This window comes from Hyla sarda, chromosome 8 (assembly GCF_029499605.1).
Source record: "Hyla sarda isolate aHylSar1 chromosome 8, aHylSar1.hap1, whole genome shotgun sequence".
Taxonomy (NCBI): domain Eukaryota; kingdom Metazoa; phylum Chordata; class Amphibia; order Anura; family Hylidae; genus Hyla; species Hyla sarda.
Window position 1 is genome coordinate 101175641 of NC_079196.1, and position 15114 is coordinate 101190754.

At 41.9% G+C, this 15114-nt stretch overlaps 1 protein-coding gene across 1 annotated transcript in view; it reads right to left on the reverse strand.

The window, feature by feature from the left end:
* The window catches only part of LOC130284092 (caspase-8-like), a 93237-nt gene extending 84852 nt beyond the window's left edge, over nt 1–8385 (reverse strand). The window contains exons 1-2 of the mRNA XM_056534091.1: nt 8313–8385; nt 4976–5299 (exon numbers count right to left, since the gene is read on the reverse strand). Of these exons, the coding sequence (XP_056390066.1) occupies nt 4976–5280 (305 nt within the window). The 5' untranslated portion in view covers nt 5281–5299; nt 8313–8385. The remainder of the gene's footprint in view (nt 1–4975; nt 5300–8312) is intronic.
* Between the last annotated feature and the right edge of the window lie 6729 nt (nt 8386–15114).

Sequence of the window (15114 nt, forward strand, 5' to 3'; positions counted from 1 at the left end):
TACGAACACAGCAAAGTGTTCTATACCCCTATTGAGGCTCTCTGTAGGCCAGAAATAGCCATTTTTAATATAGATTTGCCGCAAATAAATTCAGATCAAAACTAATTTCTTTGAACAATTCGGCGAATCAGCCGAATCAAATTTTTTAAAAGTTCACTCATCTCTAGTGGTAATGTTAAAGTATTTGAAAACACCCAGTCAATTTGGGTGTAGTGTTTTTGGAAAAGTGAGTGATAAGAATGATCATGTCACAAGCCGCTATGTTCCCTCCAAGCATCAACTAAACGCAAGTTCATAAACAGAGTGGATAACAGACATTATTGGGCACCTGATCTATGAAAGGGGGCAGTGTTAGAATGGACTAGTATGCCATTAAAGACTAGGTTAAAATCACCAGCCCAGTGGCTCAAGAAATGTGCACATATCAGAAAAAAAGAAAGCGAAAAGTCTGTCGGAACATAATTACAATGCATAGTGATTCCGTCCCCTTGTCCCCATAAGTATTCAGCCCCCTTGAACTTTTCGACCTTTTGCCACATTTCAGGCTTCAGACATAAAGATATAAAACTGTAATTTTTTGTGAAGAATCAACAACAAGTGGGGCACAATCATGAAGTGGAACGAAATTTATTGGATATTTCAAACTTTCTTAACAAATAAAAAACTGAAAAATTACTCAGCCCCCTTAAGTTAATACTTTGCAGCACCACCTTTTGCTGCGATTACAGCTGTAAGTCGCTTGGGGTATGTCTCTATCAGTTTTGCACATCGAGAGACTGAATTTTTTGCCCATTTCTCCTTGCAAAACAGCTGGAGCTCAGTGAGGTTGGATGGAGAGCGTTTGTGAACAGCAGTTTTCAGATTCTCGATTGGATTCAGGTCTGGACTTTACTTGGCCATTCTAACACCTGGATATGTTTATTTGTGAACCATTCCATTGTAGATTTTGCTTTATGTTTTGGATCATTGTCTTGTTGGCAGACAAATCTCCGTCCCAGTCTCAGGTCTTTTGCAGACTCCATCAGGTTTTCTTTCAGAATGGTCCTGTATTTGGCTCCATCCATCTTCCCATCAATTTTAACCATCTTCCCTGTCCCTGCTGAAGAAAAGCAGGCCCAAACCATAATGCTGCCACCACCATGTTTGACAGTGGGGATGGTGTGTTCAGGGTGATGAGCTGTGTTGCTTTTACGCCGAACATAACGTTTTGCATTGTTGCCAAAAAGTTCGATTTTGGTTTCATCTGACCAGAGCACCTTCTTCCACATGTTTGGTGTGTCTCCCAGATGGCTTGTGGCAAACTTTAAACAACACTTTTTATGGATATCTTTAAGAAATGGCTTTCTTCTTGCCACTCTTCCATAAAGGCCAGATTTGTGCAGTATATGACTGATTGTTGTCCTATGGACAGAGTCTCCCACCTCAGCTGTAGATCTCTGCAGTTCATTCAGAGTGATCATGGGCCCCTTGACGGCATCTCTGATCAGTCTTCTCCTTGTATGAGCTGAAAGTTTAGAGGGACGGCCAGGTCTTCGTAGATTTGCAGTGGTCTGATACACCTTCCATTTCAATAGTATCCCTTGGACAGTGCTCCTTGGGATGTTTAAAGCTTGGGAAATCTTTTTATTTCCAAATCCGACTTTAAACTTCTCCACAACAGTATCTCGCACTTGCCTGGTGTGTTCCTTGTTCTTCATGATGCTCTCTGCGCTTTAAACGGACCTCTGAGACTATCACAGTGCAGGTGCATTTATACGGAGACTTGATTACACACAGGTGGATTCCATTTATCACCATTAGTCATTTAGGTCAACATTGGATCATTCAGAGATCCTCACTGAACTTCTGGAGAGAGTTTGCTGCACTGTAAAGGGGCTGAATAATTTTGCACGCCTAATTTTTCTGTTTTTTATTTGTTAAAAAAGTTTGAAATATCCAATAAATTTCGTTCCAATTCATGATTGTGTCCCACTTGTTGTTAATTCTTCACAAAAAATTACAGTTTTATATCTTTATGTTTGAAGCCTGAAATGTGGCAAAAGGTCGATAAAGTTCAAGGGGACCGAATACTTTCACTATGCACTGTATCAAAGTGAGAACCCATTAGGATCAATAAGCAACCATTCACTAGACCCATGGAGAATTCGGAACCCTTCCGTCCGTGATTACTCGCACTATTCCTCACCTCATGGATCATATCAGCGGATAGATTATCTACTCACTCATAGCTCGTTGCTTCCTGCGGTGACAAACACAGGTATTGGTGTTATTGCGATTTCCAACCACGCACCTGTCTCTTTATCCTTATCCCTCTCTGCCTCTTCCCTCTCTACCTCCACTTGGAGAATGAACGAACGGATATTGGAAAACTCCTCAGCCCTCTCAGACATTAGGGAACACCTTACCCTGTACTTCGACTCAAATTGTACTCCTGATGTTTCTTCCTCCATGACCTGGGAAGCCCACAAAGCGTACATTCGAGGCATCTTTATTTTGTGGGGCTCTAAACTAAAAAAGGAATACAGGAAGACAACTAACACACTGCTCACTGCAATTTCAGACCTAGAGAGACTCCATAAGAGATCACAGGTCGAGGCCATGCATTCCCATCTTAAGAATTTGAGAGGACAACTTCTAACCCACCTCCACGATAGGTCATCTAAAGCTTACCTGCATTACAAACAGAAAATTTATGCGCATGGCGATAAGGGTAGGAGATTAATGTCTGCCTTGCTGAAAAAGAGGAGGGCCAAACGACACATCCACCAAATTAAGAGTAGGACTGGCTCTTTGTACACTCATACCCCCCAAATAGCTAAGGCATTCCAACAATTTTACTCTGACTTGTACAATTTGCCCGGACCCGCTACTGATAGCCCCCCTCACTATTTATCTGAATTATAAACTGCTTTTCTTCGAGACTTGCACCTATCCACTCTAGACACCTCTATGTCCTCCTCCTTATTGTTTCCAGTTACGGATGAGGAGGTGCAGAAGGTCATTAACTCCTTCCCTCCTGGAAAGAGCCCAGGGCCAGACGACCTTCCCCTGAAGTATTACACCACATTCTTAGATATTTAAAACCTCATCTCACGGACACATGCAATTCCCTATTAAAAGGTACTCCTCTACCTCGCCAGACTCAAGAGGCACACATAACCTTAATTGCCAAGGAGGGCAAAGATCCCTCGGAGCGTGGCAGCTACAGGCCTATATCTCTCCTGAACCTAGATTTGAAAATATGGGCGAAGCTGCTTTCCATGCGCATTAAGAAGCTCCTGCCCCATTTGATAGCATCAGAGCAAACGGGGTTTGTTCCCGGTAGAGAGGGAAAGACTAACACAATCAAACTTTTGTCTTCAATTCACTATGCTCACTCTAATCATTTGCCGCTAGCCCTTCTCGGCGTAGACGCCGAGAAGGCTTTTGATAGGGTTAGTTGGTCTTTCATGAAAGCTGCCCTTCTCAACTATGGATTCCCAGCAGGGTTTGTAACTGCTATTTTCTCTCTATACGCTTTCCCATATGCCTCCCTCCATATTAACGATTCCCTCTCCCCATTATTCCGGATAACTAATGGCACCAGGCAGGGATGCCCCCTGTTCCCCACATTGTTTGTCCTCGTGATGGAGACTCTTCTCCAAAAGGTTAGACAATCGACGGACATTTTTGGTCCCCGGAGGGAGAACTTAAGACGCTCGCCTTTGCGGACGATCTTCTCTTTCTGTTGTCTGACCCTGAGGGGAGCATCCCATGCCTGGTGTCGTTGTTTGAAGAATTTGGCCAAATCTCAAATTTTAAAGTCAATATTAATAAATCTGAATTACTAAATATTACGCTGCCCCGCACCAGATTAGCCAACTTCCAAAAGATGTCTCCTTTCTCTTGGGCCGGCTACTCTTTGAAATATCTTGGAGTACACATAACACCTTCTATTTCGCTGCTCTTTCAGGCTAACTACCAACCCCTGCTTGGTTAGGTGCAACAGACACTAGCGGACTATGACAACCCACTGATTTCATGGATAGGGAGACGCAATGTCCTTCAAACGTATATTGTGCCAAAGATTCTCTATAAACTTAATATGTTGCCGATTGCTCTCCCAAATTCATTTTTTCTTTCCATTCGTAAACTCTTCTCTAGTTACCTCTGGAAGAACAAAAGACCTAGAATGGCCCGTACACTGTTGGCCAGACACTCTAGCAGGGGGGGCTGGGGATGACTGACATACATGCTCTTTATAAGACAATACAAGTTAGAAGATGGATCCTTAATAGTTCTATCTCTTCCTCCACCCCCTCTTCTCCGACCTTCAGCAAGGCTTTATGGTCGCAATGGGCGTAAGGCAAGGACTTCCTGCAGGACCTCTGGCTCCCTAGGAAACTAAATTACTCACACTCCCACTCCTCTATTTGTCTCTTTTGAACGTTTGGGCCTCCTACGCCGCTAAACTTAAGCAGCCGGTGCTGCAGGGAATGATGAGTGATGTCCCTGACACCGCGCAGAGGAGCAGGCAGGAGACGTCACTCGTCATATTATCAACACAGCCCACAAGACCCGCTGCATTACCTGAGCCTGCCGAGCGTGGCCAGGTAAGGATATATGAAAAAAATAGAAAAAGCAGGAGAAGTGTCCGGGCCCGCCGCTGGTCACTGTTTTAAAGTGGTTGCGGGCTGCTGATCCGCTACTGAGCAGCCGGCAGAGGGCCCCCTGGGGGATGGAGGCCCTAGGAAATTGCCTGTTTTGCCCCCGTCCTAACGCCGGCCCTGTTCCTGTCAGTTATTAGCAAGACTCAGTAGTGAGTGATACACTGATTCTAAATGAATGTCACCAAGATTCGTGCAAAATACATAAAATGCAGAAGGATTGGCCAATCACACACATATATATATATTTATATATTTTGCTGGTTTAAAAGTTTTACATTAGCTAATGTCAGAGAGATTTCTCTACAAATTTTAGAACTTACTCTTACCTGTATTCAGAAATATACCGGAAGGATCTTTCAAGCTCTTCCATTTTAGGCTGCGTAGTTTTTAGCACATCTCTTAAGATATCTTTTCTGCCAATTCTGATAAGAAGTTCTTCAACAAAAAGTAAACAGTCTTTTGAAATCAAGCCTTTCTTTTTTAAATTTGAAAACAGCAGTATCCCATCTTTCATGTGTTCTTTTTCTCCTTCTTTTAAATGCTTTCCACTTAAAAAGATCATGCCCAATACTTCTTTTTCACGAAGCTCCTCACTGATTTGCAGCAGAACTGTCTGTATATTGTTATCCATTTTAGGTGTGAATGTAATACTGTAATAAAACACACACACAAGAAGAAATATTTTATATAGACTAAAATGGTAATTCCTTTCAATGTTACCTCAAACAAAGTACAGGAAGTGAGGAAGTGTAGTCGGGCCAAGCAGGGCTCTGAGCAGGCTTGTCAACCAGTCTGCTGTGTGAGCCAGGAGCATGTCATAGAGCCTCAGTGCACAGAGCCCTGCTTGTCTGCCCACACTTTCTATGTTTTGATTCTGCACAGAGACACACAGGCAATAACTGCAGGGACAAGCCAGGATTTTTTCACCCCAAAATATGCAAATGTTTTAACCCCTTAAGGACGTAGGAGCAGAAAGCGTTTAATACCCGGTAGGTCATCAACTGTAATATACTATTTTCTTTTTTAATTTCTTTTCTGTCTGACCACAGTGCTCTCTGCTGACAACTCTGTCCATGCCAGAAACTGTCCAGAGCAGGATAGGTTTGCTATGGGGATTTGCTCCTGTCAGCAGAGAACACTGTGGTCAGTGTTCTTCCTGTGGAGCATACATCAGCTGATAAATACTGGAAGGATTAAGATGTTTAAATAGAAGTCATTTACAAATCTGTTTAATTTTCTGGATTCAGTTGATAAAAAAAAAAAAACTGTTTTCCAACAGAGTCCCCCTTTAAAGGAAATCGGTCACCAGTGTCACCTGCACCTGTGACACCTGTACCGACAGGTAGTGCAGGTGACACTGATGACAACAGTACTTTGTACCGTTCCGTGCAGGGGATCTCCGGTAATCTTCTCTGTTAACTTCAGCTCCGGGCCCGGCTTGGGGCATGGGCGGAGCTTAGTGACATCACCGCTTCTGTTCTCTAGCAGTGGGACCCAGCAGCAGTGTTGCCACTAAGCTCCGCCCATGCCCCAAGCCGCTGCTGCTCTCTGCTGGGTCCCGCTGCTAGAGAACAGCAGCAGTGAAGTCATTAAGCTCCGCCCATGCCCCAGTGTATTTTATGTCCTTATAGGGAACTATTTATAGCAATTCTTAGATTGCTAATACTGTTCAGTGCTATGCATACGCAGTAAGGCAGATCAGAGAAGAAGACCTCACAATCCTCATCCATTAAAACGCCCGCATTGCCGCAGAGCAGTAATGATCACGGCATCTGAGGGGTTAATAGCGGACATCAGTGTGATCACTGATGTCCTCCATTACTGTTGGATTTCTGGCTGCTGAGAGCAGCCAAGACCTGCCTTGCATGATGTCAGCACTTATATTGTTAATTGGGTTAAATTCTAATTTCCGTGCAAAAAAAGTTTTTCTTTTTTTTTTAAGTAGTAAAATGAAAGAAAACCTCTATAAGTTGGGTATGATTTCAATTGTATGGACCTACAGAATTAAGATAATGTGTCATTTTTACTAAAATCTTTACTCTGTAGAAAAGGAAACTGCCATAAGTTCAAAAATTGTAGGTGGAAAATTTAAAGCGTTAGTATTTTTAGAAGGCAAGGAGGAAAAAACTTAAGTGCAAAAATAAAAAATCCCTGTGTCCTTAAGGGGTTAACCAATTTATATTTCAAATATTCATATAGTGTTATTATCTACTTTATATAAAAAGTTTTTGCAAATGACAGGTACACTTTAATAGATTTCAAATGTAAAATAAAGCAACTTACTAACTGTCATTACTTGTGTGGTATGGAGCTTCTTCCATCTCCCCTTGTGTAGGCACATGAATAATGATGAATATGATTGGTCTGGCTTACTGGCTGTGCTATGAGGGCAAAAAGGGCTACTGAACCAGTTAGGCAGCCTCTGTACATGTGACTAATTTTGGCCAACACAAGGAGGGAACTCTGCCACATACGGCTATAATGTTGCATCACAGCTATATTACTAATTTTCTAATATGTTTACATTTGCACATTACTGAACAGGGTGTTAGATAAACCATTTAGGCTGGGTTCACATCACGTTTTGTTATATACGGTTCCCGTATACGGCCGGCTGGGAGGAGGGGGGGCGGGGCTTAATCGCGGCGCCCGCACTCAGCAGTATTCGGGAACCGTATTTAATGTATGTCTATGAGCCGCCCGGAGTGAACTGCAGCCTCCGGTCGGCTTCGTTTTCGGCCTTGCGCGGTTTCCCGACCGTAGGCAAAAACGCGGTCAACCACGTTTTTGCCTGCGGTTGGGAAACCGCATACGGCCGAAAACGAAGCCGACCGGAGGCTGCAGTTCACTCCAGTCGGCTCATAGACATACATTAAATACGGTTCCCGAATACTGCTGAGTGCGGGCGCCGCTGTTAAGCCCCCCTCCTCCCAGCCGTATACAGGAACCGTAAGTACAAAATGTGGTGTGTAGTTCCAAGATATGAATTAAAGGGGATCTAACAGGCGGGGACCAGCATAAACCTGAATATTCATGTAGATGCCCCTGTTTCTAACACTGCTAACTGGGTGAGAACCAATGCAGCAGAGACATTCTTCTTGGAATGTTAATTCCTTGTGTAATGGAGGCGGGCTACTGCTGTGTAGGGCTTGCTCCCGCTCTCTCTGGACAATCTCTCCACCCTGTCATAAAAATTCATCCCTGCTTCAAGCTAATGAGGGGGGGTGGTGACATCGGTCCACCAGGATTTGCACTTGGAGCCCACCCATAATTGCACTACAGTAAATCGGACAGCACCTAATGTTCGCATTGACATTATGTGACACTTCTCACAGAGGCTGCTGCAAGCAGAATTTCACTCTGAATAATTTCAAAATATGCATAGCCTTAGACTGCTGTGAGCCTACTATATCTATTGTGGTTTGTTGATTGGGCATACCTCCCAGACACCATGTATGTACTCCCTAGCTGTAATAATAACAGTGTATTTCAAACGTATTGTTCTTCAAGCAAATGTTGAGTGCATGTTCTGTCATGCTGAAAGTTTCACTTTCTATTTTAAAAATAAATCTTTTTTCAGTTAAACACAGACTAAACTTGATACAATTTAAATGTACCAGGTTGAGGCTTTTACAGAAAACCTACATTTTTGTCATTACTTACTTTTATGAGTTTTGCTGGAAGTTTCTGTCCTTCACTTAATACTCTCTCGCATACTGAAAGTGAGGAAATGTAAAAATGGGTGTTATTGTTAACTAGAGGAAACCACCCTACAAGCAACGTCATATGACTTACCACATCATCCACGCCCCACATTGCACCCAGCCTCTTCCTCCAATATGCTCACTTATACCAGCAGGTAACCATAAGTGTGGTTGCAGCAGCAGCAGACTCATTTTCCCCTCAGATCTTAGTATGTACACACTGCCTGAGAGTAATAAGAGTTTTATTGCTGCAACCATACCTCTATCACCCTCAGAGGGAACCACCCTACATGCAATGTCATATCACTTTTCACTTCCTTGTTGTCTGCCGTGTAGTGATGATGTAGTGTCGAATTTTGCAGTATATGCCTTGGCAAGATGGACGATAACAGAGGTGATCATTTAGCAAATCTTTCATTAAAGGGGTTGTCCAGCAAAAGAAACAACATGTGTATAGTGTCAACAAGTATATTAAAGCAACTTACTAATATAATGTTCTTAGCCATAGTGCACAGCAGGGGTGTTCCTATGTCTTCAAAAGACTAGGGGCTAGAGCCCATTGACCCAGCCATGCCCCTAATCATACCCTAACCACGCCCTCAGTCATGCCTGTTACCACGTCCTCATCCACGCCCCCCATTGCACCCAGCCATTCCTTAAATATATACACTAATGCCAGCAGTCAACCATAGAGGTGTGGTGGTTGCAGCAGCAGCATACTTCAATCACCCACAGATCTCAGTATATACTGTACCATACTGTTACTCACCAAAATCTGTATACTGAGACCAATAATATGAGTATACAAGGAGGACTAATATCACCATACATATTACCATCATATTGTCACTGACCAAATCCAGTATACTCAGACCAATAAAACCTTAAAGGGGTTCTCCGGTGCTTAGACATCTTATCCCCTATCCAAAGGATAGGGGATAAGATGCCTGATCGCAGGAGTCCCGCCGCTGGGGACCCCCGTGATCTTGCACGCAGCACCCCGTTTGTAATCAGTCCCCGAAGGGGGTTTGCTCCAGGTCTGATTACTGTCGATCACGGGGGCCGGCGGCATTTGGCGTCATGCCTCCGCCCGTGTGTGATGTCACGCTCCGCCACTCAATGAAAGCCTATGGGAGGGGGCGTGACATGAATGGAGGGGGCATGGTGTGATGTCACTAGGGGTTGTTGGGACCCCTGCAATCATACATCTTATCCCCTATCCTTTGAATAGGGGATAAGATGTATAAAGCAGGAATACCCCTTTAAGAAGACTCTTTTGAATGTACATCAACAGGTTTCATTATTTTATTTCTTACCTAAAATTTATACAGAGAAGCACAATCTGGGTCGTCCAATTGTCTCGGCTCAAAGTCATTGTTTCAGCCTATTTCCATCCATGTTGATTCCAATCTCTAGGAAATTGTCTCTCATTTGCTTAATTGTTAGAAAGATACCCAAGCCTCTCTGTGTTTGATAAGAGAACTTGATGTATGCAATATTTTCTATTCGTAGTTATAGACATTAAATTGGCACTGTCAGATATCAAAACTTTTTATATGTTGTACTTCTTAGCTAAACAATAGTTTTTATTTTATTTCACATTTTATTAAAGAAAACTGCCTGTGAAAATCCCACCACTAGGGGTACCCATACCTCCTGGGACACTGATGAGTCCAACAGCAGGATGAGCGTGTCCAAGAGTCATGGACACGAGATGGCTGATTGACAAGGCTGCAGGAGGAACAGCCTCCAGCTGTTGCAAAACTACAACTCCAAGCATGCCTGGACAGACAATGCCTGGACACGGCTGAAGACAACACTGCGGCAAAAAAGAGTTATCCAAACATCGTACCTCCAACTATTACAAAACTACAAGTCCCAGCATTACAGGACTGGCAAAGGATGATACATATGAATGACATAGAAACATTTAAAAAGTATGGATAAAAAACCATTGTACTTTTAGCACTAAACCTTTGCAGTAATTTAGGAAGATGTAAGTTATACTCTCAACATATTGTCTTTGGTGGTAGAGTACAGGCAATCTCTAATAATCATTGTGTGTGTGTGTGTGTACTGCATAAAACCATAGAGGAAAGGGTTACAGAGCATGGCAGCCAGGCTCCTGAGAGCAGTGATTCAGCACAGTGAGGGAGGGGACGGAGTCATCACAGTACAGGCAAGAGAGGACACGTTCCCTCTCTCTGGGAAGATGAAAAAGACAGTGGGCAGCTGTAATATGCAAATTTTTAGTGAAATTTCGGTGATAGAGACATAGGGGGAGATTTATCAAAACCCTTACAGAGGAAAAGTTGACCAGTTGCCCATAGCAAGCAATCAGATCGCTTCTTTCATTTTTCACAGGCATTTTCAAAAATGAAAGAAGCAATCTGATTGGTTGCTGTTGGCAACGTGTCAACAATTCCTCTGCACAGGTTTTGATAAATCTCCCCCATAAATATTAGATGTACATGATCAGGATTAGGTACTGAGTAACATAACAGTTTTTTTTTAGTTATTTTTGTGGGCTCTGATAGGTACACTTAAAGGGGGGGAGTTAATAAAACGTGTGCAGAGGTACAGTGTAGCAGTTGCCTAAAGCAACCAATCAGATTTTAAAATCAGGCCTTTAAAAAAAAAAAAAAAAGCTGGAATCTGACTGGTTCCTATGAGCTACTGCATTATTGGTCCATTGCACAAGGTTTGTAAATCTAGCCTTAAATGTTTGTAATAGAATATTCCACAGGCCTGAAGGCATTAAAGGGGTACTCCGGTGAAAACCTTTTTTCTTTTAAATCAACTGGTGCCAGAAAGTTAAACAGGTTTGTAAATTACTTCTATTAAAAAATCTTAATCCTTCCTGTACTTATTAGCTGCTGAATACTACAGAGGAAATTCTTTTCTTTTTGGAATTCTCTCTGATGACATCACGAGCACAGTGCTCTTTGCTGACGTCATTATAATAGTAATAATAATAACTCTTTATTTATTGTTTTCCTTAGTGGGATTTGAACCCAAGACCCCAGCACTGCAAGGCAGCAGTGCTAACCACTGAGCCACCATGCTGCCCTTAGCATACATCTGCTATGCACGGCTGCTAAAATGGACAGAGATGTCAGCAGAGAGCACCGTGCTTGTGATGTCATTAGTGTTCCAAAAAGAAAGGAATTTCCTCTGTCGCATTCAGCAGCTAATAAGTACTGGAAGGATTAAGATTTTTTAATAGAAGTAATTTACAAATATGTTTGACTTCCTGCACCAGTTGATTTAAAAGAAAAAAGGTTTTCACCGGAGTACCCCTTTAAGAGAGACAATGTATGACGTCCCCAGTTTGAGTAAGGCTTAGACTGGCTTTCTGATACTTAATTTCATTCTGAGTAAGAACTATTTTACAGTTTGTGGGGATTTTTTTCTATAGTAGCAGCGCCTCTCCAGCACCAGTCTAGCTAATATCTTTATGACAGCCTTTGAGCAGAAATAGATGTTGTATTGCCACTACCAAGACCACATTAATCTGCATATGGATAATGTGTTCATGTTGTGAGAAGGCTCATGTGAAGACTTGGATGCATTTATTTTGTATCATCTCAACATGAGCTTATTAAATTTACATTGGGACAGGAGTATAATACATTTTTGTAGATGTAGTACAAGCAAACAAAACAATGGGTTCTTCAAAACTTCTGATTGTAATAATTTGCTAAAGAGAGATAAATATATTAAAGTGTACCTGTCGGACCCCACAAAAAATGCACAGGTACATCTAATTTTTACTCTATCACATATATATATATATATATATATATACTCCAGCAATTATGGATGCGGTCTGCGACTGGGACTGCGGTTTCTTCCTATTGCATCCGGATTACTATTTTGAGACTTACAGTGGTAGTGCTGTCCTCCGCTATTTGGGAATATATATATATATATATATATATATATATATATATATATATATATAAAACTCAATGGCCAACCGACTCTTTTTCTCGGTTATTGCGCCTAAATTTTAGTCGCAACGTCTGTGCAACTATTTATGCGACCGAATTTTAGACGCACAACCGACACTTTAGAAACCACTCGGAGTGGGGTTTTTTTTTCACTTTGAAATGGCCGTGTTTTAATGTAAAAATGGGCGTTTTACAGAAAAAAATTACAAAAAATACTCGGAGTACTTCCAAAATCACTCAAGAAAAAGTGTGTTTGCCTCACACAATAACCGACAGCTAAGAGGCCGAGGGAAATTCCAAAAATTGAGTGATTTCTCACAAGGGACTGTTTGCCATTGTGTTTTTTGTGACAGTAACTTGTTTTATAACCTGAAAACATTTTATACAATTCAACACTGAATAAAATATTGAATGCTTTTGTGATAGTTAATGTTTATATATATTTTTTTTATTTTTAACACATTTGCAATATTAGGTTTAAATCAATTTAACACCCAAGCTGATAAACAAGGATAATTGTTGTAATGTTTGAAAAATTAGAACACATGAATACTTTTGATTCATGGAAGCATTTTTAAACAAACAAGTCTAAACCATTTTGACTGACACAACTAAGTACTTTAGCTCCGAGTTTGTGCGACACAATTGACTAGTGCGACACAAAAAAACGTGCGACAGAAAAATAACCGACATGTGCGACAGAATAGTAAATAAACCTGAAAAAAAGACGAGTGATTTTGAAATCACTCCAGAATAAACACTCCACTCTTAGTAAATCAGGGCCATTGTGTGTGTGTGTGTGTGTGTGTGTGTGTATGTATGTGTGTATGTAAGTATGTGTGTGTATGTATGTATGTTCCACAATAACGTCCAAACGGCTAAAGATATTAACATGAAACGTGGCACACATGTTACTTATATGTCAATAACAAACATAGGATAGGTAATTTAACCCTTACTCACCCCCATGCATAACTGCATAACTTCCAAACGGCTGGAGATATTTCGATAATACTTGGTCACATGTTACTTATATGTCCACTTAAAATATAGGATAGTTAATTTAACCCTTAACTACCCCCATTTGTGAGGGTCTGGGTTTTTGTTTAAAGTTCCATGCAAATCAATGGGAAATGTATGTTCCCACGTAACTTCAGTACAGCTGGAGATATTTCAATTCCTAGTACACATATTACGGGTCGGGATAGGAAGGACGGGATAGGAGGTCAGGATAGGAAGTCGAGATAGGAGGTCAATATAGGAGGATGGGATGGTCGGCATAGGAGTTCGGCATAGGAGGTCGAGATAGGAGGACGGGTTGGTCGGGATGGTCGGGATAGGAGGTCGAAATAGGAGGTCAAGATAGGAGAACGGGATGGTCTAATAGGAGGTCGAGATAGGAGGTCGGGATAGGAGGTCGGGATAGGAGGATGGGATAGGAGGTCGGGATAGGAGGTCGGGAGAGGAGGTCGGGAGAGGAGCTCGGGAGAGGAGGTCGGGATAGGAGGTCGAGATAGGAGGTCGGGATAGGAGGACGGGATAAGAGGTCGGGGTAGGAGGTCGGGATAGGAGGTTGAAATAAGAGGACGGGACAGGAGGACGAGATAGGAGGATGAGATAGGAGGACGGGATAGAAGGATGGGATAGTAGGACAGGATAGGAGGTCGGGGTATGAGGACGAGATATGGGGTTGGGATATGACAACAATATATGAGGAGGGGATATGAAGTCAAAAGCTTCCTCTGTTGATTTTCCTCCACAACAAGGATTAGGAAGGAAAAACCAGGCAACGCCGGGTACTCAACTAGTTTGTTATAAAAATCCCTCTTTTCGTTAGTTTACAGTGTTAGAAATCCTCTCAGGGGAAGGGGGCGTGTCCCTCCCTTTTGGTGGTAGGAGGTGATTGGTGTGTCTGCTCATGCAGCCTTGTCTATAAGTGATCTCTTGTCCATGACTCATGGACAAGCCTGATGCTGCTACAAGACTGGTTAGTGTCCCTGTTGGTATGGGGATCCCTAGTGGTGGGATTTTCAGGAGGTGTTCTCTTTATTAAATATTTTTCTGGATCTGACAGTGCCCATTTAATTCTGTTTATGAAAATACATCTTATTTGTTGCAATCAGAAAGAGTACAAAATTTAGAGTGTTAAGTTTGCTGCATGTGTATATGATAGAAATGGGGTGACTGAGGTTTGTATACAGGTTAGGAAATTGCCAATCAAGCAGTTGCCTTATGAGAAGAGATCTGATCGCCTTATTATAATGATAATAATATTTCTGTTTTATTTGTGACCCGAATGCTGAATTGATTGGATGAACCTTAAAATACTGGGACCTCCTACAAAGTGAGTCTATGTTTGGTTCCCTGTTTATGGAAAACACACACATTTGCATTAGCCAACACGTCGGTCGGAACAGATATTAAAAAATCACATGCTAATAATTTTGAAAACAGCCAAAAAGGGTAAGTTTTCCTGTATGGGTTGCCAACATTGTTTGGCTATTATAAGGCTAGGTTTCCACTTTTTTTTTACACATGAAAAAAATGCCAGAAAAAATGCCACAGCATTTGGCAGTTATTCTGATGTTTTTTCTGGTGTGTGGAAACAGCCAATTTTGTACCCTGTCAGCACTGGTATATAGTTACATAGTTAGTACGGTTGAAAAAAAGACATACGTCCATCCAGTTCAACCAGGGAATGGATGGGATTTTATATTTCTTCATAAGCATTAATGTTATTTTGTTCCAGGAATGTATCTAATCCTGTTTTAAAGCTGTACATTTTTCCTGCTGTGACCAGTTCCTGAG